Genomic DNA, 22,723 nt, shown 5'->3' on the forward strand with positions numbered 1-22,723 from the left:
ACACTAAATTCCCTAGATCTTGGCTTGCAGCTCCACGTGTACTACCTCATGTTGGTGTACTGTATTGAAATTAATACCGGTAAGAAAATGTGAGTATAATCAAATGCGAGGGTCATGCTAGAGGAGGAGAGAGACATTTTTAGACCAGTAATAACTTTTGTTTTGTTGTTGATAGTTTCCACACTAATGAAGGATTTGCAAATCAATGTTGCCGAGTTTTTGTGTGTATTTCTCCAACTAGTCAGCATAAAGGGGACAAAGAGAAGTTAGGATCACCCCCCCCCCTCTAAAAAAAAAAAAGCTTTCAAGTTGGTGCTTATTTAAAGAAATCAAAACCAGTGTGAAAATGCTTCGTGTGTTCATGTTTCCATACAAATTGTATCAATAGAAATATTGTTGTTGTCATGCATTGAGTAAGGCAACAACCAAGCTTGCACATTCCACATGGGTTGAGGAAGATCTGTTTGTTGTTGTTGTTGTTTGTTGATAAGTGTGTTAATTTTAAACAAGAATCCATCTATGAAAATGCTTATTCATGCAGTATCGTTATTCTCCATTGCAAGAGGATGAAAACAAGCCAGGAACAGAATGGGGAACTCCAGGTCATATGGTGCAGTCCTTATCGTTTGCTCACTAAATCCATCCTTCAGGGGGCGAGACAGTCTTGAGTCTTTGAAAGTAATTGGATAACACACCTTTTCATTTCTGTCTCAAAACCTCATATGTTCCCTGCAAACAGCATGTGAGTGTTCCTGTGTGAGATTCTCATCCCGTCTGCTCTGGCTCAGCTCTGTTCCACTGGATGAGTCCCTTTTTAATTGATGTGTTCTCTAAGGCGTTGCTTGTACAATCTTTGTCCGTCCTTGTGCTCTTCAGGGAAATCACAAATTGCAGTGCAAATCCATCACAAAGCAGTTACTTCAAGCACTTAACTGGAAACTGTATTCAGAACTGCTCCAAGTACTTGGACGAAAGAAATACGACAACTTTGACCACTGTAGATAATTTCGACGTGCATAAAAACCACACTATTGTCTCTAACATCAGATCCAATCCATTCTGATGTGTGCACTTTGGGCTATTGGCTGTTGGGTAGAAATTGAAGGGTAAGTAAGAGTTGAGATGCTATTGTCACTATCTCCCATTCCTCAAACGTCTAGGTTGAAGGCTCGCATGAGAAGATCCAGGTCACCAATATTTGCAGCCTGGAAGAGTTCGGGCTGGTCCATCATGGATAAAGCTATCCTCAGCGCAGCCCAGATGTTTCCAGACATCACCTGGTGGGACTGCTGGCGACTCCGGCTCTTCCTCTGAAGGCTTAAGGCAGTCAAGAAGTTCCTGGCTGCCTCTCTGGGGAAACAACAATAATAGGAATATGCTTGGTTTCGGGTACGCTGCGTTGAGTTAATTTAGCAATGGATGATCCTGCAGAAGATAAAATAAAATAAGATGAAATAATACTTTATTAATCCCACAAGGGGGACAATTGCAGGATTACAGCAGCAGAGTGGATCATGCAAACAAACAAACGACATATTTTGTACCATAGTATACAATAGTTACTTCTCTTATTTAAACTGATTGGACCTCTTTTTTTGTGCTGCCATGACAAGGTGTGTCCATAAAGGAATTAGCATAAATAGCCACCGCTCTGACCATCCTGCTAACTTGTTTTGAAAGGTTAATGTCCATTACGCTCCTATTCAATGTTTATTGGCGTACACTATGTAAAGTTGAGCTAACTTGGCATTCTAAGTCACAGTTTGTAAGCCGGCAAGCACAGCAAGCTATTGGCACTGACACTTGCATCATGCTTCTGGCTATAGCGTGTAAGCATGACACTTCACCACGCGTCCACGTCCCTATGTCAACAAGAGTCTAGCAATGCCTATAAAGCTACATAGAGACGTAGAGATGAACTTTGCTGTGGCTCTGTGATGTGACTGGGCAGGACCACGTGGGTGTGTACGAACTGTGTTCGTTTGACCTCTCTGACTTGTCTGGATTACCAGTATCGGACAAATTATACCTTTATTATTGTGCTTTGAGCAGAGGTCTAATCAGCCATAATATTAACAACCTGTGGTGTGTGTGTGTGTGTGTGTGTGTGTGTATGTGTGTGTGTGCGTGTGCGCAGAACCTTTAAATGCATGCTGGTGATCTCATGGCATGTGTGTAATCTGCCCAGATTGATAAACATTGTTTCATGGAAATAAACATTTCTTATGTGTAAATTGTCAATGTTTTTAGCACTATGAACCAAATTTGATTCACTTTATTTTGTTGATATAAAGACTCAGAGACAGATTGAAGAAATTATTGTCCATATTGGATAACCTGATTCAGCTCCGCTGTGACAAGGACAGAAACAGAGGAACATTCCTGCCCACTGCTATAAGACTTTTATAATAAATCACAAAAACCTTGCACTTTATACTTTAGATGCACTGTATTATTCATTTTTATTTTATTTTTTCATTTCCTTTGTTATTTAAATACTTACATTTAATATACCCTGCTATTTTATTTTATTGTATATTTGTAAACATGTTTGCTGCTGCTTCAATACATTTCGCCTGGGGATGAATAAAGTAATATCTCATTTAAATATAATCTAATCTAAAATGGGCGACTGAAAGCTACTGGAGGTAAGCAAGGAAAACACTTTCTTTTCTATAATTTTGGTGAACTAACTCTTCAAACAGCGAGTCCTTGTTATGATTTGTCATATTTGGATATTGTATAAGCAGCAACATCTGTAACTTTATCTCAAGACCCTACAACACACTCTATTTCCATTTTTCAAAAGGAAATTGTCACGAACACTAAAACAGTAAATTAGGGAGCAAACATTAATAATTAGATACACGTTGACAGAAGGAGCCGGAGATCGAACCGCCAAATGTGGACGACCCGCTCAGCGCCATGAGTCGCCCCCGCCCCACTTCACACTGCTGTTGTTTATAGATCCTTTGATGAGTTTGCTAACATTATGAAATGCTCCCGTCATTTCTGCCATATAACCTTGTTAACTGGCGAGCTCCCGCCATGTCGCTTCAGGGCAATTATGAAGGAATAATCATGTCGCAACACTCCAGCACTTAACATTACGTCTATTAGCCCCAACTTCTCCTCAAGAGATACCTTATTGTCCCTTGTCTTGTTCTTGTTTCCAGGGTAACAACTCAATGAGGATTAATTACACCCCCTCCCCCCTGACACTGATGTTAACTGATGCTTTTCTGCAACAAGCTACGTAGTATTATTTGTTTTTTGACGTTTGTTTTCATTTGGACGTTGTCTTGCAGGTTCATAATGAGTTTATAATGTTCTTGATTAATGTAACGAGCTAGTTGTGAAATATGAATTCTCATGTTTGGGTATAATGAATGTGGGGGGCTGAATTGTATTTCCCTCGAGATGTTTGCCAGCTCACTCAACCTGTCTGTAATACTAACTTTATGAAAAGTCCAACAGGCCTTTGTCACAATACAAAATGAACATTTTTATCACATAAAAAAAAGAAATTGACAAAGCATTCGAGAAATATCACTCAAAAGCAATTGCTGTTACAAAAGATACAGTCAACATTAGTTCTATATACATATATGTGCTGCTGATCATCTTATCTCCTCATCACAATGTAGTAATTCAAGATATTTCCTCCGAGCTGCAACGATTAGTTGATAAGCTATAATATTTATAATTAGTTAATTGTTTCGGTCATTTCTCCAGTCATAGCCAACAATTCTCTGGTTGCAGCCTCTTAATGTGCAGATTTGAAGCTAACTAAATATATTTAAGGTTTGAACCATTGGTGGAATCAAACAAGACATCTGAATACTGACGGTAAACTGTGCAATTTTCCCTATTTTCTGACAGATTGATCACTTATTGTAACAGAAAAGGCAGAATAATCAATAATCACAGCCTTGATTTGCTGAGTTTAGATCTGTTCATCTCACTTCAGTAGATTGTTTATTCTTATCAATGGCTGAAAGTACCATTCTGACTTTTCTTCATGCTACTCTAATTAACTCAACCCCACTTCTTTAAACAAGTGTAATAACTAAGTGTTGTAGTCCCAGGTCACTCACCTGTGTGCCCCCAGGTTAATACAGCTGATGCCCAAGTTGTAGCGGGACCTAATGAACCCCGGTTGCAGCTCTAGGGCTCTCGTATAAGCCTCCACTGCTTCTATACTCCGGTCCCCGTTCGCCAGTGTGGCCCCCAGGCGGTTCCACAACAAGTAGTCCTGGATGGAGGGCGAGTGGTGGCGTTGGTTGGGTGGTGAGCAATGACAAATGGTGAAGACAACATCTTAGTAAAGTTCACAGTGACGTGTTATTAAGACCCTGTCATGGTTGGTAATGTTGTTATCCCACAAATATTCCTGCATCTATTTAATAGGTACTTACTGGCAAATTCCTTTCCGTCTGCCTCAAAAACTAATCAGCAACGTCCCTTTAAGTTATCTTAAAGTCTTAAATGCTTTCCATCCCTGAAAGACCTGTCAGCTGTCTTCTGCTAATGCCAGACAACATTCAGCCTTATATCTGCAAACACATGCATTCATGTGCGTCTGAAATTATGTTGTTAATTCTTTATGCACAAATAACAAGGAAATATTTGGAGCATTATGCAGCTCCCTGCTAAGAAGTAACCTAATTAGGATGTTTTAAGGAGAGTTGAGTTATGTCACACGGCGTCCTTGCTGTTGTTTCCCACCTGCAGGTAGACAGTCATATACAGAGGTCATGGTCTACTACAGTGTAGAGGTCCTTCATCTTTGGCTAAGCCTAGCAGTCAGATATAATTATCTCCCTTTGTGTTCAGAGCATCTTTTTTTTACCAGCGGGGGAGCAGATATTACCAATTCAAATGTGGGCGGTTGGATTTAACAGTGAGTAATATTCTAGCCGGCCTTGGGACAGTGCTGGGAGGACCGAGACATGATGGAGATGCAAAGATTGGGGGGAAAATGTGGTTTGTTGTGTATGAAATATGCGTCAAAGTCTAGTTTTAGTTTTTTTGCCGATATGTGTGTGTGTGTGCACTAGATCTTGTTCAACTCTGAGAGCAAATGTGTGCCAGTCCAGAGTTTACAAGGCCATATTTGGCAGCTACTTTCTTCACATATTGCTGGGACAGTTTGATGTGCTTCATTGCATCTGTTTGCATGAGCTCTCCCTTGATATTTGTGGCTCCATCTCTTCGAGGATGTGTACAAGCTTGAGGGCTTCGTGCTGTATGTGTTTGCACGACAACATATGGTGTGTGACAGATCATGGTGTGCGCCTCAGTGTTGTGTGTAGCTTTTTTGTGTGTCTAAATCTTTGGGACTGAATATTTCTCAGTCAGATTAAGGTCCAAAACATCCTATGTATATTGCTATTGCAATTCTAATTAATATTGAATATATATTTGCGCTTTTACTACAAGGTAAAAAAATATAAATACACCAGTCATAAAATCTCAGGTAATACATTTAAGCCTGCATGCAATAAGTAAAGTATATTTTATATATGGAGGTGTAATATATGCCACAATATTGTATGGCAGTCCTTCCTTGTATATTTTAGAGAAAAGTCCTGTTGCATAACAGTCGTCATAGTTTCTGTTTTTATTACCATCATTATTACAATACTATAGAATAAATCTTATTTCTGTAATTACTGAAATAACATCTTGTACAGGAACATTGTTGGATCACACACCTATGACAACCTATCAACAGGCACCTGCTCGGACGGGAAAACCAACCAGCATCCTCTGATTTCCAGTTTTGTAAAATGTATCCGCTGTGAATATTTGAATGATCCCCTGATCATCCATAAATAGTGTTTCATGAAAGGTAAATAATTTACATCATTGGCACAACTGAGTGCCAGCTGGAGTCAACCAGCTATCAGACATGTTGTCTCTGGAAGGAAACCAGGGCATCCATGTGTTCACCAACCACAGCAGACAGAGAGCTAGTGAGGCCGGTTTTGACATCTCTGCCAGTGAGATACCAGTATGTAATGAATAGCAGCAAAAATGTCAAATTCTCAGAAGATAAATAAAAATAATTGCATGGACACCACTGGGTCTAATTGTAAAGTACTGTATCTTTTGAGGTGAACTGACCCTAAGAATATGGCGATTTACAACATCTGTGCCAATATCATACTGTATGGCACTCTCTCTTTTGTGTTCAAACATATCCTTCATGAAAAAAATATATTGTTCTGTAATGCACAATACACAGTATACGAGAATCTCCCCGTATATTTAAATTGTTGTTTTATTCATTGTAATACAACACAAATACTGTATTTCCAAAAATGTCAGTATACTTAATGATTGTTTCATAAATTATGGTAAAAAAGGGAACAAATTATACATTCATGTAATTAATTTAAGATGCAGTTTTCAACTTTTAGCTTGTTACATTTACAAATGAGGTCGTTTGCATTTTGCACAGTTGCATCTCTTGCATTTTGCATGCCTCTGACAAGTGTTTGTGCAACTACAGCTGCATTCCTTCTAATCTGCATGTTTTCTGGATTTATTTGTGTGTGTGTGTGTGTGTGTGTGTGTCCTACCTCGGGCCGCACTGACAGGGCCGTATTAAAGGCCTCCACGGCTTTGTTAAACTCGCTGCTGAGGTTGTAGAGCACTCCGAGGCCGGTCTGCAAATCTGGGTCGATGCTGTCAGAGTTGTGCTGAACCGCTTCCAGGAAGAGCTCCTTCACCTCGGGCAACAGGGCACTGTGGACAACACACACACACACACACACACACACACACACACACACACACACACACACACACACACACACACACACACACACACACACACACACACACACACACACACACACACACACACACACACACACACACACACACACACAGAGCTATGGATTGGGCAACTTTTAGAATGCTGCAGGAACAAACGATCTCAGCTGGCAGATACATTTTCTACTCTGAGCTTCATGCTCTGTCCCACTGACTATTTACTTCCAAGGACGTCACAACTTCTGGTTGAAAGGTTGGCCAAACTGACTCAGACAAATCGAGCAACAAAGCCACAGTGAAAGATTACGGTGCTAAAAAATCCATTCATCTTTGTTTTGACTTGCTTATTTGAGTCAGCACCTTAGATAAAAAGGATGAAAGTGGCTCAGCTGGTGTTTTCCACCCATTTTTAGACGCATTATGTCCACTCACCATTTATGTATGTACTCGTATATATGTACATTTGTCTTTAAATTCGGATTAGAATTTAACCTTTTTTTAATTGAGCAGGAACTGCATTGTGTACAACAGCAACGTCTCAATTTAAAATCCTTAATATCTCACTGGAAACAAATCTAAAATGTCAAAGAAATGAATCTTCATCCTGAGGGAAGTCGAGAGAGAAGAACATAGACATCCGTCTGTATCAGTCCTTCATCCGGTCCTCTGTCCTCCTCCCTCTGCTCAGGAGATTCACTGCCTGCAGGTACCTCTGGTAGAAGGTGGCGAGGCTGCTTTTGCTCAGCCAGAAGACAAGTTTACACAAATTTGACAAATGAAAAATACATGGCAAACTAAGCTAAACAGATAGACAACACAGACGTTAGTTTAAGCTTGCGCTGCGTCAATACTTTTGTATTACTCTGTGTCAGCAGGAGCGCATCATCACTTCCCTCCTTTCCGTTCTTCCCTTAACAATACAAAACCCTGGACAAAACCACTGGAACACACGTCAGAGACTCACGTTTTATAGTACACCTTTGGTTCAAATGGCTGAACACTCTCCAAAAGCATGATGATGCGTGTCAGACTTTCTTTGATGCTCTTGCTCCATTCCTTGTTTTGATTTTGAAACTTCAAATGACCGGTTTGTGTGCTCTCTGCAGTACAAAGTCTCCACTCAGCCAAAGGGTGATCATTGGCCATTTGCACCATATCAATAATAAAATGTTGCTAAAAATCTAAATGATGTGTTGAGAGATATCTGTAACATTGATGGGAGCATCAGTTGACATCAAATGAGGCTCAGTCAAATATTTATCAACGCTCTGAAGTAATTCAAAGAGGCAACTCCACAAAATAACTTGTTGGTAACATTTCATTATCACCGAGTCAGCGCACTGCTTGTGTAAACCAGCAGACGGAGCAGATTAACATGTGACTTGTTTACAAGTTATTTAAACAGTTATATTAATGAATAATTGGCTTTATTGAACATACACAATGTTGGCAGAGAAATCTGCACTTTACCTGGTTTCCTTCAATGTCTCCACTGTGACCTCTCTGATTTGCTATTTACTGACTTCCCTACGTGTGTTTGTGTGTGTGTGTGTAGAGCTCCTCCACGGAGGCTGATAGTAGGAATATATTCTACGGTCTTTAGCCAAGGGGCCCGTTTAATACCGGGTTTTTAACATCCCTAAAATAAAGGATTTTTCTCGTTCATCATGTTTTAGACAGAATTCTGTGATGTTTATATTGTGATGACAAAGAAAATAAGATTAAGCGTTAAGCATCAGTACTCAGTGACTCTGGTAGGTAAGGTTGACATTCAGGCTTTGTATTTTAATATCAGTGTTTTTGTTTGGACATTGAACTTTTTTACAAAAAGTGTGCAACATAAAGAAGTAAAAAAAAAAGAAAGCCTATTCAGTCTTAGTACACCTTTCGTATCTTCCCACGTTGGGAACCGTAGATATCCTGCGTTGAGAGTTCGGGGATCCCATCAGGATGGCCTTGCCCTTCATTAGGTGCTTGTACTTTGGATTGTGTCGCAGCCAGCGGAGCAGGGCCTCGCAGGCATCATTTCGCATACCGGTGTTGGTCAGGCTCACTGCCAGAGCCATGAGGGCTGGGAGGTTGTTTGGGTGGAGTTCCAAACACCTGGATGGAGAAAGGGCAAGAAGAGATGGTTTTAAATTGTGCCCTTCAAAGGAAAATCTAGATTTGACAGGAATTAATTAGGACGGGCCAAAGCAAGGGAACATCAGGCGATGGCTAATGATTTCTGGATGGATGAGCTGTACCTCCTGCTCTGCTCTCCTGCAGAGGACAAGGTGTGCATGCTGCCCTCAGCAGCAGGATGAGAGGATTTGCATTAGGTTTGCATTTAGTAGAAAATGCCCTTGTGATTGTACCATGTCGAGGGATGTGCGTTTGTAGCGGGGGCTTATATCACCGGTTATGTAATTCGGACAACTGCCACTAAGATCTACGCTTGCTTTTGTAATTGAAATGGATAGAAGAAGAAACAGTCAGTTTGTGTTAGAGCAGGGGTTCCCAAACTTTTTAGACCACGCACCCCCTTCTACATCCCGACCGGGTTCACGCACCCCCAATCCCCAACACTTTAAAAAAAAAACGCAACAGAATGCAAGAGTTGTTGACGGGGGGGGGGGGGGGGACTTTTTCTTTGCTCCGTCCCGATGCGCGCAGACCGGCGTCGGAGCTCTGCGGCGACCACGATCGACGTATTCAAACATTAAATAACCGAGTTTTTTTCAGCGTAAGAAATACGATGTGTGGCGGGAGTGTGTGAGTTGGGGCGGCTGTAGCTCAGTGGGGTAAGAGGGCCATCCTGCAACCGCAAGGTTGTGGGTTCGATCCCCGCTCTCCCCATTAGTTTCAAGTCGAAGTGTCCTTGAGCAAGGCACTGAACCCCCAGTTGCTTCCCGGGCGCTTCACCGCAGCCCACTGCTCCTTAATAACTAAGGATGGGTTAAATGCAGAGAACTAATTTCCCCTTGGGGATTAATAAAAGTGTATATTTATTATTTATTTTTATTTTTAAGACCGAAATGACACTTGAGAGCCCTGAGAATGTTTAATATTAATTATTACACCATTAGACCACCATTACATGTTTCCTCTCGCGCACCCCCTAGAGGCAGCTCGCGCACCCCCAGGTAATAAATATAACAAAACTGTACACCATGCAAACTGTCTAAGATCTGACAACCATTTCTGAATATGCACAAATCTCGAGATTCTTGCAGGAATTAAACAAATACTTATTTACATCTTTTGGAATCCCATTCTATGTAGAACAGCAATTACATTTCAAAGAATGGACGATCAACTAATTGGCTGTTTCCTCAGTGTTCAGGTTTGACTGGCCAGTGTTCACACTCTCAGATAGGTGCAATTTTTGGCTTTAGCAGTGTTATGAATGAAAGTGGGCCACTTCCCATTGAGCAGACCCTGGCTGTGTGCAATCACCATCCATGTGGAGTGGTTCTATTTTTGGAATAAAAGTCTCAGAATGTTTCCTTCCAATACCCGGTTGGTAAAGTAAAAAAAGTAAATTTAAGTAAAATGGTGATGACATTCTCCTTCGGGACAATAAATACGAGATTTTTTGTTCTCTTGCTGCGAAAAAGTTTCTCGAAACCTCTCAAGCAAATTTAATAGGAAGAGCTTTATCTTGTAATATTTACACAAACATACTGTGTCTCCGAGCAATAACAGCTGATAGAAGCTTTATTCTAAATGGGAATTTGTTGCAGTTGTTTCTCCTTACCTCTGGAGGGAGACGATTGCTGCCTGCTCGTTCTCATTTTCCGCCTGCGTTGTCCCCAAAACTTGCCATGCCTGCGGGGAAACAAAATACAGGAAAAAAGTAAACAGCAGGATGGAAACCTGGACTCCAGAGCTGGAATTCTCTCTCGGCAGCATCGCCTGCCATGCAGTGAGATCCAGCACAGAGCGAATGATGCCAGTGTTTCACAGGAGTGCATTTAAACATTCAGAACTCCAACAAATGGCAAACAATGGTGCATGCATTTAAGATGAAAAAATTGTGCGTACAAAAAAAAAGTTAGGGTAGAAAGCCACTTATTATCAAAACAAAGGATAACAAGGTAAGAGATTATCATGAAGTTATGATTTACTGTACTCAATGTATCGGTAACGCTAACCACGCTATTTAACCAAGTAGGACTGTGCTGCCCAGCAGCTGCTTACAGCTAACGATATCTAACTCTCCTGCCAATTGCATTGCAGATTTGTTCCTCACAATATAGCAATTTCAGAAAAAAAAGGTGTGTTTAACCACAGTCGTGTCGCACTAGTTTGCACATGTGCAGTACCGATTATGCAGGATATAAAGATCAGGTAGCAAGTTACATGTGTTGTTGTTCCTGTGAAGCATAAATATGCTGACAAATCATATGATTAATTCCTATCGAATCGGGGCATAAATATCTCACCGATATCCGATCCAGCATTGTAGGCTGTAATGGACTCATTTCTGACACTCAGTAATGGAAAAAATGTAATTACAATTATTTAAATAAAGAGAGAAGTAGCAAATTCTCACACTGGGTAAGTTATTAAATAATTATTATCCTCGAAACCAGCCTTGAGTTGAGTTTTTGCTCAGTAAAGGTTAAATGTGAGCATGTGAGGGGCACTCTTTTTGCCAGTGTTGTTCCTCCGCAGAGACATTGAAATGGAAAGTACCCTTGATCAGCACAAGAGGGCACACACTGTTATAAATAACCCTTACATCCTCTGTATTTGTGCCTGTAAGGGGACACTTAATTACCTGTTCTGAGGCTAATCTTTGTAGATGCATTTTTGTTGCACTCAAAATGACGGTCAACATTTTTTTCTGAATGATTCAGAGGTCTTCACAGTGGGGCAATAAGCCACTAAGAGCCCTAGGAGGAATTTTGGAATCGTATTAGTTCCATACACCGTGGGATAATCCTCTCCCCGGAATAACTGTCACATTTCTATTTTCCAGGGGATTCCAAAAGTACTTTGTCTGAAGGCTTTGCTCTTTCAGCCTGCAAAGAGGTCACTTCTTTAGAAACCAGGAGAATACAAAAAGGAGAAAAACCTACAGATTGAGCCATTATTCAGCTCACTGGGCAAATGGGAATTCTCATCAACAGTATGAACAATGTGAATATTTTTGCTACAGTGAAGAACTCTTTTAACAAGAGGAAGACTGCCCTCTACACACAGCCAGTGTCTAGCCTGTGGGTGCTGCCGACTAAATCTGCTTCACACAGCCTGTGTGGTCAATAAGGCGTTGTTTCTCTCTAGATTCTCTCAATATGAGGGGAAGTTATTGGGGTTATATTTAGCCATACGTTTGCGTGGTAAACCCAAAGGCTCCGGTTAGGTTGACCAGTGCAGGACTACAATTTGATTGACCATCTGTGCTGTGAATTTACCTCCATCCACTAGCTGTAAATATGAATATTTCCACGATTAACTTGACCGGTTACATAAGGAAAAAATAGGTGTGTGCAAAAATGAATTCACCTCTGAATCTTGAGGGTCCTGCAAGACAGCTCCTTCCAGCAAAAGCACAGCATTTTGCAAGTCTCCCTCTCGTGACTTCTTTTGTCCCTCTTCAAATACGTTAGGCAAGTCTTTATAAGGATTATCTGTGTGGAAGTAGTAGCCCTGTCAGCAAAAATAAATAAATAGGGACAGTGGCAATGTCAGTTTCTCTCTCTTCCACATTCAGATGCAAAGCAGGGCGACTGTCCTGTGCAGTTGTGTGTTGAAGCAAAAAGCTCCAGCAGCAGCAATTGATCTTTACTGCCTCACATCAAACCTGGGCTGAGCTCCCCGGGATTTCTCTGTTCTCTTTAAATGTTACACTTTGCATTTTACAACTTTGATTACCCTGGTGTGTTGTTGACCGCTTCTGAGCGTGATGACTTTGAAAGAGCTTTTTTTTTTAAAGAACTAGTTCTACACTGGGATCAATCAGAAAGCAGAGAGGTCTGATCTCGTATGATTTCACGATATAAGAAGGTCAACTGGTCACGTATACTGCTCAGCCATATGCTCTGCTGTCCTATGTGCAGAGAATATAGGCTATAATATCCCATTTAATAATTCATATTCCAAAATTCTCTCTATATATTAATTTGGGGATGAAATAGTACTTTAAATACATCTAATCATGAAATACATTTAAAGTAATAATAACTTCTGATTTGTTAGAGTCATGTTAAGGACTTGAATTCACTAGCAAACTTTAAAACGCACATGTTTATAACTCAGAACCAAATAATACACCAACGGCTTGGAAATGATCATTTTAGCTTAGCATAAAGACTGGAAACAGGAAGCATAAAGGAATGGCAACAATTCTTTTGTTGTTTGTCATTCAGGATTTGTAATCGTCATGTTAACAAATTCAATGTAAGGGCGATGACAAACATTAATAGGGCTATCTTTCACCTCTTGTATTTTTCATACGGAATATAACATTACTATTGCTGATCTTCCTCTGAGACAGTGTAACACTCCCAGAAGGGGAAAAGCCAGACATTTCTCCTGGTACTTGAGGAGTTGTAGCATTTAGCCTGTTCACTAACACATAACCTGAACTGTGAATAAAACAGTCGTTGTGCTCAGCTAGGTCAATCCCTTCCTGGTTCTAGCTCTATGATACAGACATAGATGATAGTGATCTCATTATCTAGCTCTCTTCAAGAAAGGGAGTACGTGCATTTCTCTCAATGTTGAACTAGTCTTTTTTTTATTTGGGTGGAAAGGAATGCATTATTCAGGTATATTTCTACACAAAGTGCTGGCCCACTCATTTTACAGTTGAACTCAAGACAGGCATGCATTGTTTACTCTGCAGAGGCTGTCAGTACGGTACATCCTGTCATCAGTGTCATGAAGACACAATTCTGCACATGCTGTAATGTTCGTGACCTTCTCATGTGGAGAGACTGAGGAGGGAATCTCTGCCTGCTCGTTTTCAGTCAGCCAGTTCCGCCGAGCGAGCTCTTCCCACTCCGCCTGCATCTTATCCCAGAATTCGGTATCTGACTACAGACATCAGAGAGAGAGAGAGAGAGAGAGAGAGGTGGGAGGAAGATGGATGCATAGATGAGGGAGGGAATGAGTGATTAGTGCAGAGTAGAATAACAGCTTCTATAATTTACTGTCATCCCACTGTTGGAAATGTCACATCTGTCTGGCTCACTGGTAACGTATGGACCTCCGTCTGCGATGACTCATCATATTTCCAAGTCAAGTCAGAGCTATTTACAATAATATTGTAAAACAAATGTGTGGCCACACCACACAAAATCAATAAACAAGATGAGAACCAATACTTACACTTTCAAATTGATTGAATGGTCTTTTTAAGAACACAAATGAATGTATACTTAACAAGTATTGATGTATAATAATGTAAGTATAGCTGGAAAACTGACTTGTATCTTCATATATGTACGAGTTAAGAAATGCACAAAATGTGGATTTCACATCTGAGAGAGCACTTTGTAATCATGCATGTGAATAGACTTCACATTTAGGTGGTCAGAAACGTCAGATTGGGGCCTTGACCTATCTATTAGTTTGACATTTTAACTCTTATTTGTTGGCATTTCAGTTAGCGGAGCGATCCGTGAAGGTTATAAGTTGAATATGCCAATCCATCTTCGAGAATAAATTGTCATTTTCTATCCAACAGGAAATTGAACTTGTAGGAGGAACCTATAGACACAAGCTCACACTGTTGGCCATACATTTCTTTTGTTTTCAATTAGCAACAATCAGAATGGTTTGAAAGTATCTATATCTAATAAGTTTGATACAAAACCTTTATTGTGTTTGCCTGCAATGCATGTCACATTTGATAACTTAGCATAATGGGACATAAACACACCCATCCGATGCATATTAAATGGCTGAAATGAGCTGCATAAAAAAATATATAAAGGCATCAAGTAATTTGCACACAAGTCCAAAAATCACGAGAATCATGATGAGTGAATGCTAAAAACCTAATTGTGCACATTTACATATTAAACGAATACCAGAAATAGTTTTACAAGTCAAAAATCAAGATGTTTGGATGACGAGATATTGTTCCCTTTTACCCAGAGTTGGATTGGATTTAAGTGACGATTGTGTGTGCGTTTCATTTGTTCATCAGCTTAGCTAGATGAAGATAAAGAAGCTTGAAATCGGAATCAGACCAGACGAGTGGTTTGGAAAAGATGCTGTCAAAAGGCAAGACAGAGTGCCGATTACCTTGAGAAATTATAATTCTGAGTCAGACCTACAATTTCCCTCGAGAGTTTGATTGTTAATTGTGATGAGGGGAGATAAGTGTTGTGGAAAAACTCTAATTTCCAAGTTAAAACTTGGACTGAAGGTTTAATTGTTTGTAGATACAAATACCAAGAAGATTATAATGACGTAGGTGTTAAAAAAGCTGCATCAAGGGATTTAACTGCGAAACAGGCTTTAAAACTGATCCCTCTTCTGTCAGACCATTACCTCATAACTTTTGAGTATATACTATCGGAGTGTACACTGTTAGTCAAAAGCTTCTCCACCAGATGTCTAACTGACAGTGCTGTAGCTAAATTAAAAAAAGCGACCCCTTCTACATTTGATTCAATATCACGTCTCAATATAACAGAGGACTCCTGGTCTAACATTAGTCTGTTCCAGATTGATCATCTTGTTGATAGTGCCACAGGCTCAGTGAGAATGATACTAGACTCGATAGCCCCTCCGAAGAAGAAGACGGTGAGGCAAAGTTTGCTCCCTGGTATAACCCTCAGACCCGCAAACTAAAGCAAACATCACGAAAGCTTAGTTGAAAGTATATGGCGTTCTAGTAATCTGGAAGAATCCCGCTGAGTTTGACGAGATAGTCTTAAAACATGTAAGAAGGACCTCCGTAATGCCAGAGCAGCCTATTACTCATCAGTAATAGAGATAAATGAGAACAACCCCAGGTTTTTCTTTAACACTGAAGCCAAGCTGACAGAGGGTCATAGCTCTGTGGAGCTGTGTATTCCTATAGACCTCAGTGGTAATGACTTTATGAACTTCTTTCATGAAAATATTCTAACTATTAGAGGCAAGATTGATGATCTCTTGCCCTTAAGCAGTGTCAATGTGTTCTCAAGTGGAGTGGCCTTGGAAACCGTTGTATGCCCTGGTGTATATTTGGATGGCTTTTCTCCCATCTTGACCAATTCTCTTCAACAGTTTCTACTTAAAACCATCTACCTGTCTCTTGGACCCCATCCCGACGAGGCTGCTTAAAGACGCTTTGCCTTTAATTGGCAGCTCTCTATTAGATAATATCAATGTGTCTCTGTTAACAGGCCATGTACCACACTCCTTCAAAGTAGCTGTAATGAAACCTCTCCTGAAGAAGCCCACTCTGGATCCAGAGGTGTTGGCTAACTCCAGACCGACCTCTAACCTCCCCTTCCTCTCTAAGATCCTTGAGAAAGTAGTCACACACCAGTTGTGTGACTTTCTACATCATAACAGTTTATTTGAGGAGTTTCAGTCAGGATTTAGAAAACACCACAGCACGGAGACAGCACTGGTGAAAATTACAAATGACCTCCTAATTGCATCAGATAAAGGACTCATCCCTGTACTGGTCTTGTTAGACCTTAATGCTGCGTTCGACACTATTGACCATGACATCCTATTACAGAGACTGAAGCAGTCGATTGGCATTACAGGCACCGCACTAAGTTGGTTTAAATCCTATTTATCAGATCGATCTCAATTTGTATTTGTAAACAATGAAGCCTTGATGACCACTAACGTTAGTCACGGAGTTCCACAAGGTTCTGTGCTTGGACACATCATTTTATTGGGCAATAATATCAGGAAACACTCCATAAACTTTCATTGTTATGCAGATGATACTCAATTATATTTATCGATCAAACCAGAGGAGACCAAACAGCTCACTAAAATTTAAGGATGTCCTAACCCTTGTGTTGCCTTCGGGTCATTTTGACCCGATTCAATATTTAACCCTCCTGTCGCCTTCGGGTCAATTTGACCCGATTCAATATAATGTCGGTGTGTTCGGAGTCAACAAACAAACATAAAGTAGTACTCACACTTAAAAAAAAAAAAATATTAAAATTAATAATTTTCTGGATTTTTTTTTAGGGGGGGGTTGACCCTCCTCAAGGGTAATATGTGTAAATATAAAGGTAACAAACAGGAGGAACATTGAATGAATTCATATATTGAACGCGAGAAGAGAATGAGAAGGAAAAACATCATGAATCGTCAAATTGACGAAGGAGCAAGGGTTAAAGACATAAAAACAGGGATGACCTGCAACTTCCTGATGTTAAACTCAGACAAAACTGAAGTTATTTTACTCGGCCCTGAACACCTCAGAGATCAATTATCTGGTGATGTGGTTTCTGTAGATGGCATTGCCCTGGCATCCAACACCACTGTAAAGAATCTCGGCGTTATCTTTGATCAGGACTTGTCCTTTAACTCCCACGTGAAGCAAATCTCAAGGACTGCATTTTTTCATCTACGTAATATTTCAAAAATCAGACACATCTTGTCTCAAAAAGATGTAGAAAAACTGGTTCATACATTTGTTACTTTTAGACTAGATTACTGCAACTCCTTATTATCAGGCTGCTCTAATAAATATCGTAGGTCCCTCCAGTTGAGCCAGAATGCTGCAGCTTGTGCCAAATTGCCTCCTGAGTTACCATATGAATGGTTGCTGAGAAGCAGTGTAGCATTTAAAAAGCTTTTAAAAAAAACTTAGCCTGGCGCAGTGCTCAGCACGTAGAAAACGCAAGAGATACGACTTCTTTTCTGTCCTCCATTTCTACCCATTGTGGTAAAAACAACGATAACAACAATACACACACAGTTAGTCGTGAGTTATGCCTTTCCCCCTAGCGTACAGCATCGTCACCACAGATGACGTTAACGTCTTCCTGTCACCGGCAGAGCAAGCGGTGAAGAATAAGAAACGGAGCTGAACAGCCTCCTGTGACTAATGGAGTCCTCTTCAGCCAGAAACTCATCAATACATGACCGTACTGTGTACAGTAAATGTGTGTTTGTAGTGAAACTGTAGAGGAGTGCTGCAGGGTGTGTGTGTGTGTGTGTGTGTGTGTCAGAGGTCTTCTCATCTCCACATTTCAGAGTCTTGTGATTGACATTGAGACCATAGTGTGGCTCCTGATGGTGAGATTGCAGGTAATTGCAGGCTGCTGAGTCTCAGACAAATTGCCCAAAGGTGAGTCGCTGCTGTCAATGCTGTCTGGAAGTGTGCCATCAGTTCCTGAGGTGGAGGAACTACATGGATGGCAGCAGCGGTAGGTCTGGAAAAGTCAAAGAATTTCGAGCAGAGACTCGAATTTAGAGGTTGACATGTTTAAATAGTGTTTTTTTCCAGCGACGTCTAATACGTTTACACTGTACTTATTTATTTAGATAGAAATATGTTCAAAGTGGGTTTATTTGGTTTTGATGGTATAACTGTTATGTTTCATTTATTTACTTGCGGGCAAAAACAATGAACTCCAACACACATGATGTCATGAAATTATGTCTCAGTAAGACTTTATGCATCTGATCTTATAGTTCAAGTTGCAACAATTTAATTTGTAAAATGTATGCGACAGGGAATTTGACAGGCTCTGCTCTCTCTCATTCTGAATATGAATTAATGATATGAATTAAATTATTGGATTATAGCATTCATGAAAAGGAATCTATTGAAGGCAAACAAGTCTATTTGTGCTCAGATTAGAGCCAGTATACTAGATGATTATATTGAAACTGGTCACTGCTTTGGAAGAAGAAAGTGTCATCTGGGACAAATAGAAAATGAGTATCATATTTTGTACTGCCCTTTATACTGTAGACTTTGTTATGTTCTGTCTAATGATTTGGAGAATACAAGCGAGTTGCTGCATATGTATGACAAATCGTCTGAGATGGTTGTTTAAACAAAGGGAGCTTCAAATTCAGTGTATTTAGTGAATGTACTGTATCAATAACGGGTGCATCATTCCTATTGTTGTTGCCTTTTAATAAGCTTGATTTATGACCAGACCAGTTTGGAGCCGTTCTCTGTTGTCCCGTAAATATTGATGTATTGTGAATGTGTCTTATGATCCCATGAGGGATGGGCCATGAGATGGCAGGACACTTCGATACATTAATGTGCTTGCAGCATTGCGAGCATGTAGTTTGTCTATTTGTTTAACTACTTTATACACTGTTAGTTTAACCTGCAACAGTAAATCATCATTGAGAAACTTCTCATGGGTTACGGAACTTGCAAAGCAACTCATAAAGTACAATATTTCCCTTTGAGATATAATAAAGTGGAAGTATAATATAACATAAAATTGAAATATCTAAATAAAGTATACAAATAGCTCAAATTCACTTACTGTCAGAACACAACTTGGAGGAATGAGGAAATGTGCTTTGTCTAGTTACCTTGCGTCCCAGTTCCTTTTGTAATGGATGTGTGTGAATGTCATGTGACCAACTGTTCCAACTGCCGACCCTGCGGCTAAATCCCTGCACAGCCAGGCGCTGCTTCTGGCCTCTGGCAGTCTTCAGCTTTACGCTCATGTGAATGGTTGTCATGCGACAGCTATTAAGCTCGTTTACATAATCCAGTCTACATTTGTGTTGTCATTGTTTCTCGATGGTTGCATGGACCTGTATTTACACTGTGCCTCCGTCCATCATCTCCTCATTTGCGGCTCATAGACAATCGGTTGTTTTGCGTTGTGAAATCCCATCTGGTGTGTAACTTGCTCGCCCCCTAATTGCACCACGGGTGACATCTAATTGCCCGCAATATTAAAATGGAGAAAAAATGCCTGCGTGTTTTTTAATTTACAAGAAATCTAGTCGTCTCTTAATAATGCTGTGAAGGGCGCTTTCTTACACTAGCATTGGCAGTTTAATTATGTGGAACAAGACAACGACACAGCGAGGTAATCTATATCCTGTGTATCACAGGAGAAAGCCCATCACTGCGACTCTAATTTCAGAAGCTCTGATGAAGTGTCAGGTGAAATGGATTGAATCCAGAGGGCTTCCTGCCACCAAATATATCACCAATGTTTGGAAAGGAAATGTGGGTTGGAGGATGGGTGGGGGATTCATTAGTTACTTCATAAATGCATTGTTGAAAACATAGATAATCATGTTAAAGGTTACACATACCCTCGGCTCGCATTGAGAGAAGCTATATTTATATGTTGCCTCTAGAATCCAATTAGTGTGTCTTAATCAGTGTCTTACAGTGAAACTTAATGTTCGCTGCCAGGAAGGTAATTTGCACAACTTGATAATTCTGTCTACTGTAGGTCAGCAAAAATACAGAAAGGGATGGTCGTAAAATAGAAAAGGGTACAAAACAATTGCTTCAGAAAACAAAATCTTGCTGATCGTAAAAAAGACTGCTATTGTGGATAGACATGTTGATAAAGAATACATGAATGTCATAAACATCATTCAGAGGACCGTTTGGCTACAGTTCACGCATATCAAGTAAGCAACATATTCATTGGTTCCCATGCAAACAGTACTTAACTTGCAACATTAAGCTTTATCCTGCGTGTTCCTACATTTTGATGTTGCACAAATACAGATCACAACCACGTCTCGATTTATAAATATCTGTTGACCATTCGGCATATGAATAAAAAAGTTAAAAGGGGAATGTTGGTCTGGCTTTGAATCTTTTGGCAACCAAATCATGCTATTTCAGGCAAATTAAGTACTTTTTCATGATTCACTTGCTCAGTGTTTGTACAACTGAAAGACCCCATAAATACATTGTTTAACTTTTAAATATTTAGGGATGTGTGCATTTATGTTAATGTGTTGCTTTTAGTGAGGGCTTTGCTGCCAAAATCAGATCCTGTCGCGAGATGTTTCGTGCAAATAATTTGATCTTAGGTCTTCGTGTATGAGCACTTCTCCAGTCAACTCTAACCTTATCTGTTTACTCCAGTTTGAGCTGTGTTAACTTGAGACTCAACCTTTGGAGGAAATGAAGCACATGAATAAGGTTTACTTATTTACCTTTTCCATGGGACTTACACTGCAGAAACTCTAATTATTTACCAGTGACATGGAGCAGCCTGAAAAAAAGAAGAAGCTCTCCTCATCTCCAGAGCCAGCCGGGCCTTTTAATGTTAATGAGCCATCCACCGCTCTGCTGCATAGGCCAAGTCCTTGGTCAGACAAAAATAGGAAGCTGGAGTCGAGATAATGTCACTCAGAGATGAATACAATACATTTCAGTGGACAATGTGCGACCAATGCATTTCGTCAGACCCTGTGATTACACACAATATGGATGTCTGTGATAACAACACATCGAGCGACTGTGGCCCGGGCATTTTGCAGTTAACTGTGAATTTACGACATAGGATCAGTGTCACCTGATAATTGGGCAATTGTTTTTTCTGCACCAGAGTTCGAATGAGTGAAATCTCAATAGCCTAAACTGATCAAAATGTGCAAACTCATCAGATATAAAAGCACCTTAAAACTAAAGCATTTTACTTTCACAAGTGAAACAACATTGTAAGAGGATGAGGTATAGTTTTTGTCTTATTTTTACCTTTGTGGACTGTTCCCTTCTTGTACTATATCCCCCCCATATGCATCTCTGACCAAATTAATTTTCTCTCTGGGGAAATAAAGCCACATTTTAATTTACACTTTACCCTCATTGTCATGTTGGCAGCTCCACTGGGAAGTGTATTTCTGACACAGACTTAAGTTGTTGAAGGAGATGAAAACATTACTCACTTATTTGTTACATTCACATTTTCCCAGCAGGTCTGTGCCTCTGCAATCTGTCACTTAAGCAGAACTGCCTCAGAACCATGTTCTGCAAGATTTGTTTTGTTTGTTCTGTATTGTATTGTAATGTATATTTTGTGTAAGCACTGAGAGACACTTTACCTAGTCAAATTCCTTGTTTGTGCAAACTTACTTGGCCAATAAAAACTGATTCTGATTAAAGTCAGCCTGTCCCACAGCTGTTTAAGTTAAATCAAACAAGGGGCCACGCAGTTACCTTCATCTCGTCTTTACTGCCAATGTGGGAACGTTTTGTCATGCCTCTCAGCGAAGAAACACTGTTCTCTGTAGCCTAATTCACCCTGTAGTTGTTCCAGTGGTTCTCTATGTCATAAAAGTATAACATTGTTATCGGCTCAGAGTAATACAAGGAGGAAGCGCTGTAACTAGCAGCTCATTGTTTCAGCGGCTCAGAGTAATACAAGGAGGAAGCGCCAACCAACGCTGCTTGTTTCAGTAGTGGCGTTTTATTTTATTGTCTTTTTTTGCACTTTTCTTCTTCTTTTCTTTCACGTTTGTCTTAGTTACGGCGGACACTGGACCATAACTACTTTTTCTTTTGTTCACTTTGTCGCTTTTGTTCACTTTTGTCAACATAACAATGACTGGGACCGTCGTCTACTCGCGCGCTCAGCTGATCGCGCTGTGCAGGCGCTTCTGCCTGGAGACAGACCTGTGATCCCGCTGGAGCTGGGGAGAGGGGCTCGCGGCTGCAGGAGGGGGTGTCAGCGGAGGGCTAAAAACGAGATACAAACCCTCGGTACCGTCGATCATACGGGGAACAGGGAGGTCTTTGGCGAATAAGACGGATGAGCTCGGCGCTGGTAATGACCGAGAGGGTCTTCCGTGAGAGCAGTCTCCTGTGCTTCACTGAGGCGTGGCTGCACGGACTATCCGGATCACAGCTCGTTTGCACAGCGTCTTGCCGGCTTCAGGACTGTTCGGGCTGACAGAGAGCTACACAGAAGCGGTAAGAAGAGGCGGGATCGCTGTTTATGTGAATGAGCGGTGGTGCCACCCGGACCATGTGTGCGTGAAGGAGCGCTTGTAGCCCGAACATTGAACTGTTGGCCGGGAT

At 40.6% G+C, this 22,723-nt stretch overlaps 1 protein-coding gene across 2 annotated transcripts in view; it reads right to left on the reverse strand.

The window, feature by feature from the left end:
• Positions 1–512: 512 nt before the first annotated feature.
• The window catches only part of pex5la (peroxisomal biogenesis factor 5-like a), a 90,778-nt gene continuing 68,567 nt past the window's right edge, over positions 513–22,723 (reverse strand). For both annotated transcript variants that reach the window (XM_056414630.1, XM_056414631.1), the window contains 7 exons: positions 13,693–13,809; positions 12,277–12,420; positions 10,523–10,593; positions 8,668–8,886; positions 6,588–6,753; positions 4,098–4,255; positions 513–1,350 (listed from right to left, as the gene is read on the reverse strand). In XM_056414630.1, coding sequence (XP_056270605.1) covers positions 1,149–1,350; positions 4,098–4,255; positions 6,588–6,753; positions 8,668–8,886; positions 10,523–10,593; positions 12,277–12,420; positions 13,693–13,809 — 1,077 coding nt within the window. In that variant the 3' untranslated portion in view covers positions 513–1,148. The remainder of the gene's footprint in view (positions 1,351–4,097; positions 4,256–6,587; positions 6,754–8,667; positions 8,887–10,522; positions 10,594–12,276; positions 12,421–13,692; positions 13,810–22,723) is intronic.

Source organism: Pseudoliparis swirei, chromosome 5, assembly GCF_029220125.1.
Source record: "Pseudoliparis swirei isolate HS2019 ecotype Mariana Trench chromosome 5, NWPU_hadal_v1, whole genome shotgun sequence".
NCBI classification, from domain to species: domain Eukaryota; kingdom Metazoa; phylum Chordata; class Actinopteri; order Perciformes; family Liparidae; genus Pseudoliparis; species Pseudoliparis swirei.